At 47.9% G+C, this 14,157-nt stretch overlaps 1 protein-coding gene across 10 annotated transcripts in view; it reads left to right on the top strand.

The window, feature by feature from the left end:
- SLC35D4 (solute carrier family 35 member D4) overlaps positions 1-14,157 on the top strand; it is a 154,031-nt gene that overhangs the window by 44,132 nt on the left and 95,742 nt on the right. For 7 of the 10 annotated variants that reach the window (XM_075585076.1, XM_075585071.1, XM_075585083.1 and 4 more), the window contains exon 7: positions 4,648-4,699. The exons of the other annotated variants lie outside the window; for them this stretch is intronic. In XM_075585076.1, coding sequence (XP_075441191.1) covers positions 4,648-4,699 — 52 coding nt within the window. The remainder of the gene's footprint in view (positions 1-4,647; positions 4,700-14,157) is intronic. 10 annotated transcript variants of the gene reach the window in all.

The raw sequence follows: 14,157 nt of genomic DNA on the forward strand, positions 1-14,157 counted from the left end.
AGGCTCAGGGAAAGCGAGTGCTTTCCCTGGCCTTGCGGGTGCTTTCCCTGCGCGCCGTCAGGGGGCGGGCCGGGGGCGGGCCAGTGACGTCACGGAGCTGGTTCGCCCTCACTGGGCGAACCGCTCACGTGACCGGCCCTGCGCTCCGGCAAGCGCTTGAATTTAAATATTGCCTAAGACCTATGCTTCCGAGCGCTTGCGGAAGCGTAGGCGAGCCCCTACTAAAGCCGCTCTCTTTGCGGCTGTAGGGGCTCACAGGTAAGTGCAAGCGCGCCTCAGCACGGCTCAGCGCGTAAGCGCTGACCATGGCCGAGGCCTAAGACTTGTAATATAGTAAGCGCTGGCGCGTGTGCGAGGCAATGAGAAATACCTGTCTCCCTAGGACAGTTTATCAAGTGCCGACGTGCGCGCACGGCAGAGAGCGTTGGTGCAGCAGCTTTGTGGAAATACAAAGGCATTAGTATTTTCGAGCGGCTGCCGTGCCACGTGACACTGTGATCCAATCACAGCACGACCTAATGCTGTGACGTCATGGCCACGCCTCTTAGTTGCGCGCGTCACTGTGTGGCCTATAGTCACTAAACTCGCGTGCCACGGCAACACCGCCAGCGCGTACTATACTACAAGCCTTAGATGGTTTTGTTTTACATGTGTGTATTGCACAATAAAACGCTCTTCTAAATATAATGCAACGTTAAGCACAGAGCTGGAGATTCCTAGCATTTGTGTATTTATATATTAACTACCAATGGTGTCGGAGACATTCAGTACAAGGATAAGCACATCAAACATTAGAAAGCAGGCATATCAGCGACCGTTTATAATTGCGTGTGGTGACCATATCTCATCCGGATTTTACTTGAGTAAATAAGGAGAACAAATTGCAGGAAATACAGTAGTTCAACGTTCTAGTTGCCGTATTGATACTGGAGAAATGCTGATTTGATGTGGGCTGGTACCGGGCAGCGGGCCAAAATACTGTAAGAGTTCTTCAGTGAGTCATCAAGCCTCCCCCACCCCCCATCGCCCAACAGGTTTTCAGGATATCCCTGCTTCAGCACGGGTGGCTCAAGCAGTGCCTGCTTCAGCACAGGTGGCTCAATCAGAGTGAGCTACCTGTGTTTAAGCTGAGATATCCTTAAAACCTGTCCTGTTGGGGAGGGGGGGGGGTGCTTGAGGACTGTAGGTGAGCACCCCTGGATTAGGCTAAGGTCCCGTTGCACGCGTCCGCACGGCTGGCTTGCTTGCCGGCGGCGCGTGCAACTCGCTGTACCGCGATCTGCGGTCTACAGGCTACTTTTCTCGGAGCGGGGGGGGCGTGGCCAAACGGGTCGGGGGGGGCGCGGCCATGACGTGAGGGGCCGGAGCGGGAGGTGGGCGGGAGTGGGAGGATTGACAGGGAGGGGGGGCGTGGCTTGAGCGGAGGGACCCGCTACTCTTCCCCCCCCCTCCCTCCACGGGCTGCAGGTAAGTAAAAAAAACACACACACGCAGGCACTCATACATACATACATACACACACACACACACACAGGCAGGCACTCATACATACATACATACATACATACACACACACAGGCAGGCACTCACGCACTCATACACACACACACACACACACACACACACAGACAGAGACAGGCACGCACACAGACAGGCACACACATACACACACACAGGCAGGCACGCACGCACTCAGACACACACACAGAGAGGCACTCACGCTGCTTTCACTCCACACTCCTCCCCGCTCCCCGAAGCCTCTCCTCCTCCCGCAGCCTCCCCTCCCCATTGGCTCACAGCCACACCACGTGACGCGTCAACGCTAGGAAACACCATTCTGTGGTGTCTCCTAGCGGCTGACGCGCCACAGCGTGTGATCAGCTGTGCAGCCAGTGGGAACCGGTACCGGCTCGCGAGGATTCCCCTGCTGGTGGGGAACTCGCTACATTGCCGCCCGCGCCAACGAGCGCAGCGGGTCCCAGGCCTTAGGGTGCAGAGCTTTTGAAATGTCACAGATTTCTTCAATTGTGGCACTACTGTCAGAAGATAGCATTCCCTATAGTGATGAGTAAAGGTGGATGTAAATACAAGGAATCTTCACGGGGGGTTGAGAGAAGAGTATAAGTAAGCAGGCACTAGGTGTCATTGGTGGATAAATATCAGAACTGGGAAGAGGTGTCAGACTTTTCTGCTCACACCTCTGAAATGTAGACCAGGAAGTCGGTTAAATGTTGCCATATTGTGTCATAAATCCAGTGCCTGGATTTAAGCCATTGTTTCTAGAGTTCAGAAGTTGAAGCTGTTTTAATTGCCTTGTTCTCTCCTGTGTATTGTTTGGATTTTCTTTGCGAATGAATGTCAGATAGTGAATGTCCTGCTTGGAAAAAGTACTATAACACAGGAGTTCTGGTATTGATGTGTGATCCGGTGAATCTGTGGTGATTCATTCTGCAGGGCCTGCTTGGTTCCTTGGTTTATATTGGTGCATTTTACTAGTTACACAACAGCGCTGGATTTGAAGATGAATGATCCTGGTAAATGTATATGCTTGTTCAGAGCTGAGTGGTGAAGGGCTCTGTACTGTACATATGTTTGCTTGTTTTGCATTTCTTTTGATTTCAGGGCTGCATCTCCTTTGTTTCTGTGTTCTGGTTGGATGACAATCTGTTTCTGATGATGATAGAGAGAGAGTTTGGGAGGTTACTTGTAGGTTGTCATGGGTGGTTCTGGGAAAATGTTTTTTCATCTTTTATCCCCACAGAGCATGTGTTGTAGGATCTTGATCAGACATTCTGAGTTGTGTAGAATTGATTGTAAAGTGGGATATCTGTTCACTCTTCCTTTCTAATTTGTACTGTAGTAACTCTTCTTGGGATCTGTATGGTTCTTACCATTTCTCTGTCTTCTTGGCGGGCAGAGTGGCTTTGTTTCCTGAAGACATTATGATGAGATTTGAGGTGTTTGTCTTTGTGATGGTGGTAGAACAGACGCTGTGATATCTTGGTATCTGAGTGGCTGGCTGATATTACAGATTTTTTGGTACGACTGGGATGACAGCTGGTTTTATGTAAAGATCCATGTCGGTCTGTGAGTTTTCGGTTGATGACTGTTTCAGTGTAACCATATTTTATGGTGATTGTAGTTTCCAAGAAACGAACTGTAGTGGTGGATTATCCCAAGGTTCAATATCATTGAGGTGTCAAAGCTGTGGAAGTCCTTGTGAAAAACTGTTTGAGTGATTTGCATGTTTATTTTCTTGCAAGAGGTGGTACAATCTACATATCCGAGATGCATCAGGGGTTTATGTTGTTGTTTTTTCAGAAAGTTAAGGAGTATTGTTCTGGGGTGAAGCCTTTTATTAATCCATTGCCTTGGTTACGCAATGGAGCACAATGTAGTGATTTTCAAACTGGTCCTGAGTACACTAGTTGTGGTTTAGTTCTGGGTTCAGCCACATATACTCAGTTTGTGTGATCCATTTACCAAACTGTCTCTCAGTTACCGATCTGTATCTGGATGTTATAATCATTGTCTTTCTATCTTTCTATCTTTTGTAATCTAACCAACTCCAGCCCAGTAATGAAGTAACATTAACATGGAAATGATGTGGATGGCAAGGGAATGGGTGCTGTGTCTCCTTTGTATGAAATGCACTATGGAGAGGAATAGCACCTGAGACGAGACACCGACTCTCTTGTATTTGAAAGCATGAAAGTTTGCTTCCGCTCCTCTAGAGTCACAGTGCTGCTGATTTTCTAGAACGCTGCAGAAGAATGGTTGTATTAACCACTGTGAGATAATAAAGAGCGGCTGGCATGAATAATGGAATGTGCATACTTACTAGATAGTGTCTGATCACTAATAGAAAGTGTAATCACAGCTTTCTATTGGCCTCTGAGTGATGGCTGACCTCGGCGGCCATATTGTGTCTAAGAATTGCTTATATCTTGGGAACCGGTACTCGCCATGGGTCCAGCAGATTGCTGATGGTCCCCGAAGGTTAATCCTAGTTCAAGTAATCTAAAAAAAACAATATGGATTGCTGCTTTGAGAGTCTTTTTTTTGGATCCTAATAGATGTTGTTCTCCTCGTTGTGTGGCTCCCCTGCTCCTTCTTTGAATGGAGCTGAAGTTTCCTTCAGCACTGGGAAGCAGCTTGAATAAGCTCTATCAGCAACTTGAATAAGGGCCCTGTGTGACCTGCCTTAATAATGCACAAATAAGAGCTAAGTTCCATAATTCGAGCCTTAACATCATTACTTGGCTAATGACATATCATATTGCATGAAGCTATGCAGTTCTTATTTAATTAATCTGAACCACAAAGTCCTCTATAGGTAAATCTCAATCTTGAAACTCCGGGGATCCCCAGTACCTAAGATATTAACGTTGTTGTATTATTATTTTCTATGTTGTAAACGTATTACTATCTTTAGTGATCATAAATGGGACTGCACACATAACCAATCTGGTTTTGACATACCCTCCATAAACAATGTTACTGCTATATAGTGAGAACAAAGGTATATGTGATATCCATCCATCCATAGAACTACATCTTGTTTAGCTACACTCTGAGTGTGACTGTGTAACATAACAATGTACTGTACTACACATTGTAAGTCTGCTCTGTCTTTGCTCTGCACAGTATATTACTGCTGCTGGTTTCAGCTGGATGCCTTCCATTACATGACTCTCAGGTAAGCTTTGGCAAAAAAAAACAAAAACATGTATTACTCTGTTTACAGGCATACCCCGCATTAACGTACGCAATGGGACCGGAGCATGTATGTAAAGCGAAAATGTACTTAAAGTGAAGCACTACCTTTTTTTCCACTTATCGATGCATGTACTGTGCTGCAATCGTCATATACGTGCATAACTGATATAAATAACGCATGTGTAACAGGCTCTATAGTCTCCCGCTTGCGCACAGCTTCGGTACAGGAAGGGAGCCGGTATTGCTGTTCAGGACGTGCTGACTGGCGCATGCGTGAGCTGCCGTTTGCCTATTGGGCGTTATGTACTTACTCGTGAGTGTACTTAAAGTGAGTGTCCTTAAACCGGGGTATGCCTGTACATACTGTATGTGTAGGTTGTTTTCATCTTCTAAATCATTGTTTTCGTATATTATTCGCTTCCTTAAAAATGCAGGTCCACTTACTTTTTTTTTTATTTGCACTATACAACCACCTTCCATCCTGTTGTAAAGTCAAATCCTCCATAGTCTTTTTGTTTTGGAGAAATATTTAAGTGCTAATATTTTTTTTTGCGTGGACCTGTTTTTATAAACGCTCTGATCTCTGAAACATAGAAATCAGTGCAACATTGCTTTTTATATAATACGCAAACTGTAACATGTTTCTGACGGAAGCGGGGTTTATTCTAGACCAGGGTTCGCCAACTCCAGACATCAAGGGTCACTAACAGGTCAGGTTTTCAGGATATACCTGCTTCGGGACCAGGCGGCTCAATCAGTGGCTCACTGCTGAAGCAGGGATATCCTGAAAACCTGACCATGTGGTGGCCCTTGGGGACCGGAATTGGCCACGCCTGTTTTAGACTGTATTTTTTGTTTTTCGAATTGGTTTTGCAGTACGGCTTTCAGTCCTACATTGGCAAACCTGCAGAGCACATGTTAAATGATGAACCCTTTCCCCGCTAGAGGGGCCTGCAATGTATCCAAAAGCCTTGGGTGCTTTTTCAACTTTCTTGCCGTACCTAATTGGCCTTGCATTTATTTTGCTGGCAGATAGCAGTTTATTTTTGTAAAATTTTTTTTTATAACTCCCATTAGATTGATTTTTCCTTTGTTGGGGGAGGAATATACAGAAAAAAAATGGCAGGGTTCAAGGGGTACCAATTCTATTATGTTGAATAATATCAGTTATTCGGCGATGATTGTATACAGGAAAGAATCCCATGAGGGAAAAAGTAGGGGTGCACAGCAGCAGAAACGGATGGGGGCTGGATCAAGTGTCAAAAATAGATCTATTGGTCTACCGTAGCGATGCAGTAAAAATCATCGAGCGGGAGAGGCCACTGTGACGCGTTTCACGCGATTGCGCTTCGTCAGAGAGTGAATATCCTCTCCCGAGGACGACATGTATAACAGTCACGCCCACCTGGTCGAGGAGTGATTACACCCAAAGGGAATGGGAAACAGGAACTGATCACAGCGCGACCAGGAGAGCGACTTCTGCGGCAGGGGGATCTGCCACAATAACAAACACAATATAAATATATTGCTGGGTTAAAAGATGTCAAAGAATATAAAAGAAAAAGAACAAACAGACAAAAAACAACCAAAGTTGTATGCTGAATTAGACACCATATAATATAAGTATACGTAAATCCATATAAAGCAATGTAAACCTAATGTTGATTACTTAGAAGAGTAATTCAATGTTAATTTATATTCAGAGTTGTATTTATCTGTAAAAAATCATAAAATGACTCACAAGAAATAGGTAAATATTGGGAGCTGGAATACCGTGGCTGTGCTACTCATCATCACCTTTCCTCTTGATGGATAATATATGGATCATTATAAAACGTGTGTGTATGTACAGTATATGTGTGTGTGTATATATAATATGGTGTTGTCTGTTAGCCTAAAAACAAACATATAACAGAATAAAGTTATTAAAGATTCCAGGATTGAAAAAAATAATTGTATAAATATCATACAGATATGTAACGTTCCTAGGGGGTTCATATGTCAACATTGAGTCAATGGTGCAGGAACAAACATTAATTCAAACCGATGATCACTAGATGTAACTAGTAAATAACAACATGTTCCAAACCATCTCCATGAGGTGTATATATAGTTTGGTCACACACACACACACACACACGATACAGTGACGCTAACAGGAACACTGAATCCATGCTCAAAAGTACAACAATCTAAAAAATGAAAAAGATCAATTATAGGAAATATCTGGAACATGCTGTAATTAGTAGCCACCTTGAAGAACAACGATTCAAAATGTTAATCAGGATGAACACGACTGACTTAGGAACGTTACATATCTGTATGATATTGATACAGTTATTTTTTCCCTCCAGGAATCTTTAATAACTTTATTTTGTTATATGTTTGTTTTTAGGTCAACAGACAACACACACACACACACACACACACACACACACACACACACACACACACACACACACACACACACACATATACACAAAAAGAGAAAGCACGCAGCCCATAGCGTAAAAAGCAGGGGAGGGAGCTCACTGCAAACTAACCACCCCACAATGATGACGTATCGCCGTCGCTGCGTTTCTGACGCGTTTCGTCAGACACACGGACTTTGTCAAAGGATGATTTTGACAAAGTCCGTGTGTCTGACGAAACGCATCAGAAACGCAGCGACGGCGATACGTCATCATTGTGGGGTGGTTAGTTTGCAGTGAGCTCCCTCCCCTGCTGCACGAAGCTCCAGTGTTGGTTCGGATGGGAACCTAGCTGGTAGGAAGAGACTGACCACTCAGGACTTCCGTATTTGATCGTTACTACCTGATCCACGAGGTCTGAACATTTGGAGTATCTGGACTAGCAGCCTACAGCGTTTGATACATCTCTACTGTGGAGGTAACACTATGCTGTTCCGTGGTGGTGATATATAATGCCTTTTATTCAATTCCGTTTGTGAGTGAGCTTGTTTCCCTCTCCTCTATATTTTTATTAAATCTATACGCTTTTTACGCTATGGGCTGCGCGCTTTCTCTTTTTGTTTTTTAGATTCCTTTGGATGTGATTCTCCCATATGGAAGCTGCCATACACCCATTACAAGCGTTATTATTGGACTGGACACTATCAAAGAGTGGATTAGTATCTGTTTTTATTATATTGTTGTTTTTTCTTTTTACCCCAATTAGACTGATATAGTTTAATATACTACATAATTGTCGTTTTATCTATTGGTGTGTGTGTGTGTGTTTTATAATGATCCATTGATTCCTATATTATCCATGTATTTACCTATTTCTTGTTTGTCATTTTATGGTTTTTACAGATAAATACAACTCTGAATATCAATTAACATAGAAGAGTAATTCAAAGTAATCAACATTAGGTTTACATTGCTTTATATGGATTTACGTATACTTATATTATATGGTGTCTAATTCAGCATACAACTTTGGTTGTTTTATGCCTGTTTGTTCTTTTTCTTTTTTATTCTTTGACATCTTTTAACCCAGCAATATACTTATATTGTGTTGTTATTGTGGCAGATCCCCCTGCCGCAGAAGTCGCTCTGCTGGTCGCGCTGTGATCAGTTCCTGTTTCCCATTCCCTTTGGGTGTAATCACTCCTCGACCAGGTGGGCGTGACTGTTATAACTGTCATCCTCGGGAGAGGATATTCACTCTCTGACGAAGCGCAATCGCGTGAAATGCGTTAGGCCTCGCCAGGTAGGGAACGGGCGTGCTGGCGCTCGTGCCCTGCTCGGCCGGGCGATTCGTCACCAGTTAGGTGCGCGCGCATCTGGGGGCGCGGCAACGACGTCATGGAGCTGGTTCGCCCTCATTGGGCGAACCGCTCACATGACACGCTTGCGAGCAGCAAATTCAAATTTGCTTGTTCGGCAAGCAGCTAAGCGCCGAGCAGGCGCGCCCGCCCGCTCACGCTGGACACAAACATTGTCGCAATGTGTCTCCGTGGCGAGCGTGCGCGCCCGCTCATCGCCACCCTGGACGAGGCCTTAGAATGGCCTCTCCCGCTCCTGGAGGATGATTTTTATTGAATCGCTACGGAAGACCAATAAATCTATATTGGACACTTGATCCAGCCCCCATCCGTTACTGTTGCTATGCACCGCTACTTTTTCCCTCATGGGATTCTTTCCGGTTACCTGCTTCACACAGACGTGTGTATGCTGACGCCAAGGATCTGTGAAAGCACTACAAGAAGGTCGTGAGTAATTAAGAACTTTCTTTATATTATCAACACCTCATTTACAGCAGACTCCGGGTTACACCTGCCCTTAGCCCATTGGGACCTGCCCGTGCACCGCGGTTGCACCGACGGCTCCCTGCTTTTGGGTGCATCGTGGGACTCGTGTTTTTCCTTTCTAGGAGTTACATTTACTGTTTACCACGACAACACCACATTCCCCTCGGCACAGACCGTTATTCATTTCAAGACAGCAAACTATTGCTGGGATCCGGTTAATTCATCCTTGCTACCTTATTATGTTGTTGTTGTTTTCTGAAGCACTGATGCTGGACTCTTGCTCTGGATCATTGTATACATACAATCCGGAGAGAAGTAACCTATACAAAGATCCAAGAAGCCAGATGTTGTAACAATAAGGCATTTCCATTGGTACTCTTTACAAACAGCCGGGCCACCTCCATGTCCTTGTCACTATAACCTCTCCCTCACTAACCCCCTGTGATTCATGGAGGGAACCTACCAATGCCACCCATACCACATTTTACCTGCAATTTACTCGGGCTGTTATATGTAATCCAAGTGTCCCATGACCTCAGGAACTTGCTGTATTTGGCTTCCAGGAAACTCGTACATTTTTCTGAAATCATTTTGTCCCCGATTTTTGTTTTTCAACTGCACTGATTGTTGGGGGTTACTGCTTGTTTCTAGTTGCTCGCAATCTTCGCCACTGAGCAGATATGCTTAATCAGAGGATCTAATTCCCAAATCAAATTTTATGGGGTGTGCTAATAACAGATGGTAGTTTTTTTTTTATATCTTAACTTATAACTTAACAGATGGTAGTTTTAATGTATCTCATGTGTTTCTGATAATTGCGTTTCAGCAGAAGTCCCTGAAATGGAAGGAAAAAAAAATTCTGTGAAATAGAAGCTTATCAAATAGAGCCATCCCCCCTCCCCCCTTTTTTAATGCACGTTCAGGGACTCGCCAACACTGGGCAAATGAAAATTGGTACACCCGAGTGCCTCTGTCGGTGTAGGATACAGGACCAAGCACTTCCTATGAGGGCACCGTAACACATGCCATACAGTATGTATGTCCGAGGCTCATTTTACCACTAAAACCTGCGTATTTCTGGACTTATTTGTGCAGTATATAAGACTATATACATACAATAGAAGTGGGGTTAATCTCCCCATAACCTGCTGATTATTTGTCAAATCAGCCATTGAACTTCAAGCTGCTGCGATTAGCTGAAGGTTCCCGGGCAGCAACCAATGAGAGACAGTGCAGCTCTGCTCAGCTCTCCCACATGGGCAGGAAAACGGGCAATAGGTACAGATGGTGTAACTCTTTCTTACTCTCTCACCCTCTCGGGAACTCTCTCACCTTAATCTTCCGTCCTCTCTTGCTGTCCACCCCCCCTCTCTCACAGTCCCCCCGTCCCCTCTCTCAGAGTCCCCCCCCGTCCCCTCTCTCACAGTCCCCCCGTCCCCTCTCTCACAGTCCCCTCTCTCACTGTCCCCGTCCCCTCGCTCACTGTCCCCGTCCCCTCGATCACTGTCCCCTCGCTCACTGTCCCCGTCCCCTCTCTCACTGTCCCCGTCCCCTCGCTCACTGTCCCCGTCCCCTCTCTCACTGTCCCCGTCCCCTCTCTCACTGTCCCCGTCCCCTCGCTCACTGTCCCCGTCCCCTCGCTCACTGTCCCCCCTCCCCTCGCTCACTGTCCCCCCTCCCCTCGCTCACTGTCGCCCCCTCCCCTCTCTCACTGTCGCCCCTCCCCTCTCTCACTGTCCCCGTCCCCTCTCTCACTGTCCCCGTCCCCTCTCTCACTGTCCCTGTCCCCTCTCTCACTGTCGCCCGTCCCCTCTCTCACTGTCTCCCGTCCCCTCTCTCACTGTCCCCGTCCCCTCTCTCACTGTCCCCGTCCCCTCTCTCACTGTCCCCGTCCCCTCGCTCACTGTCCCCTCGCTCACTGTCCCCGTCCCCTCTCTCACTGTCCCCGTCCCCTCTCTCACTGTCCCCGTCCCCTCGCTCACTGTCCCCGTCCCCTCGCTCACTGTCGCCCCTCCTCTCTCTCACTGTCTCCCGTCCCCTCTCTCACTGTCCCGTCCCCTCTCTCACTGTCCCCGTCCCCTCTCTCACTGTCTCCCGTCCCCTCTCTCACTGTCGCCCGTCCCCTCTCTCACTGTCTCCCGTCCCCTCTCTCACTGTCGCCCGTCCCCTCTCTCACTGTCGCCCGTCCCCTCTCTCACTGTCGCCCGTCCCCTCTCTCACTGTCGCCCGTCCCCTCTCTCACTGTCGCCCGTCCCCTCTCTCACTGTCCCCCGTCCCCTCTCTCCTTGTCCCCCGTCCCCTCTCTCCCTGTCCCCCGTCACCTCTCTCGCTCTGCCTCCCCCGGGCCCTACCTGTGGAGTGGGGGTGTAGGGTCTGTCGGGGCCCTAACCAAAGCTGGATGGGGCCCTCCCAGACGGCCAATAACAGAATCAGATACATACATTAACAGGCACCGTTTCCACGTCACACTGTTTCCCCTCTCTCACTGTCCCCGTCCCCTCGCTCACTGTCCCCGTCCCCTCGCTCACTGTCCCCCCTCCCCTCGCTCACTGTCCCCCCTCCCCTCGCTCACTGTCGCCCCCTCCCCTCTCTCACTGTCGCCCCTCCCCTCTCTCACTGTCCCCGTCCCCTCTCTCACTGTCCCCGTCCCCTCTCTCACTGTCCCCGTCCCCTCTCTCACTGTCCCCGTCCCCTCTCTCACTGTCCCCGTCCCCTCTCTCACTGTCCCCGTCCCCTCGCTCACTGTCCCCTCGCTCACTGTCCCCGTCCCCTCTCTCACTGTCCCCGTCCCCTCTCTCACTGTCCCCGTCCCCTCGCTCACTGTCCCCGTCCCCTCGCTCACTGTCGCCCCTCCTCTCTCTCACTGTCTCCCGTCCCCTCTCTCACTGTCCCGTCCCCTCTCTCACTGTCCCCGTCCCCTCGCTCACTGTCTCCCGTCCCCTCTCTCACTGTCGCCCGTCCCCTCTCTCACTGTCTCCCGTCCCCTCTCTCACTGTCGCCCGTCCCCTCTCTCACTGTCCCCGTCCCCTCTCTCACTGTCCCCGTCCCCTCGCTCACTGTCCCCTCGCTCACTGTCCCCGTCCCCTCTCTCACTGTCCCCGTCCCCTCTCTCACTGTCCCCGTCCCCTCGCTCACTGTCCCCGTCCCCTCGCTCACTGTCGCCCCTCCTCTCTCTCACTGTCTCCCGTCCCCTCTCTCACTGTCCCGTCCCCTCTCTCACTGTCCCCGTCCCCTCGCTCACTGTCTCCCGTCCCCTCTCTCTCTGTCGCCCGTCCCCTCTCTCACTGTCTCCCGTCCCCTCTCTCACTGTCGCCCGTCCCCTCTCTCACTGTCGCCCGTCCCCTCTCTCACTGTCGCCCGTCCCCTCTCTCACTGTCGCCCGTCCCCTCTCTCACTGTCGCCCGTCCCCTCTCTCACTGTCGCCCGTCCCCTCTCTCACTGTCGCCCGTCACCTCTCTCCCTGTCCCCCGTCCCCTCTCTCCCTGTCCCCCGTCACCTCTCTCGCTCTGCCTCCCCCGGGCCCTACCTGTGGAGTGGGGGTGTAGGGTCTGTCGGGGCCCTAACCAAAGCTGGATGGGGCCCTCCCAGACGGCCAATAACAGAATCAGATACATACATTAACAGGCACCGTTTCCACGTCACATACAAACACTTCTCGGGTACATACAACAAAGACACAAGTTGACTTAAATAGACTTGAATTGACATATATAACTACAACCACACAGAAGCACAGCACACATTTACATTGCTATACACGCCCCTACAGACTCCTCACAGTGTAACCAGAACACCACAACTACATCTTGACCGCACTACTTCACATATTCATTGTTTTTGTACCACCTCTACCTTCTCCCGATTAAGCGCCTTGTTACACACTGCACTGCATTCACATCTGTCATCTTCACACAACTGCAATCTCCTCTGCTCCTTCAAAGCAAGGCCACACCGGCTCCCCTGGCTGGTTGGGGAAAACGGTGTGTGTGTGTGTATGTGTGTGTATGTGTGTGCGCGCGCGCGCAACACACTACTGGCCTCTCTGGAAGGGTAGGGGTTCCTGGGTTTAGTGCAGCCTGATAAACACTCACAGACATTTACAGGCACGCTTGTCAATATGACAAACGAGAAATAATGACACTTAATATTTTCCCTTTTACACAAACCCTACTGTATGTGTCTTTGTTTCTAATAGATATTTTGAGCAGTTTGTTTTGATTGCAAGCTGCTAAGCGAGGCACCAATTATCTATGTAGCATGTGGAGCTGCAGAGATTTCTTCATAGGAAACCAGGCAATTCACATTTGCTAAGTGATGCCGTTTCCTGATTTAATATCCGTGCTGAGTATTGCATAAATATATTATGATTAGCATTATGGCTCACGCTGTGCTGTGTATGAGAGTGTAACAGATATGCTAATTGTGTTGTTTCTGGGTCTCCACTGTAATTTCCACATACACGACAAATTGTATTTTTTGTATATATGTAACGTTTTATTAATTTGGACACAATACAAAGTAAATGTATCAAAAATAAACATCACAACTTGAATAACTTACAGACTCCGATTAAACAAAACTCTAAAATGTAATCGTTAAAAGCTTTCTTGCAGAGAGAAAAATATGTATGTATTAAGCATAATATATATTCATTTGGATCTGGGAATATGCGTATTTGATGGTTTATTTGAAACTAATCTTTTTAAATAATCCAAAAAATAAATTCCAATTACACAGTAACAGACATACAATTAAAATTGACTTGTATACAGCACTATGCTGGACAATTGAGGTATGATACAAAGTGGACATTCCATCAAAAACAAATAGTTTTGTAAATTCTATCATTAATAAAGAAGTGAATGTGTTTCCTTAAATGTCTAAGTTGTGGACATGAATCGTCAGGATTCCTGCGTTAGGCTAAGTCCACGGCACCGCAGACTGCACGGAGGCGTCCGCACTGGGTCACATCGCCTACAGGCATTGATCGTGCCCATTGACCGGGCGTGCGTGCGCGTGGAAGCAGGAGGGGGCGTGCGTCGCGCAAGAAATCAGTTGTAACTGATTTCTCTGTGCGACAGGTAGGTCACGTGAGCTGTTCGCCAAATGAGGGCAACCAGCTCCGTGACGCCCCTAGGCGCGCCCCGCATGCTGCGTCTACCATGGACGGAAAACGCATCCGC

Source organism: Ascaphus truei, chromosome 2 (assembly GCF_040206685.1).
Source record: "Ascaphus truei isolate aAscTru1 chromosome 2, aAscTru1.hap1, whole genome shotgun sequence".
Taxonomy (NCBI): Eukaryota; Metazoa; Chordata; class Amphibia; order Anura; family Ascaphidae; genus Ascaphus; species Ascaphus truei.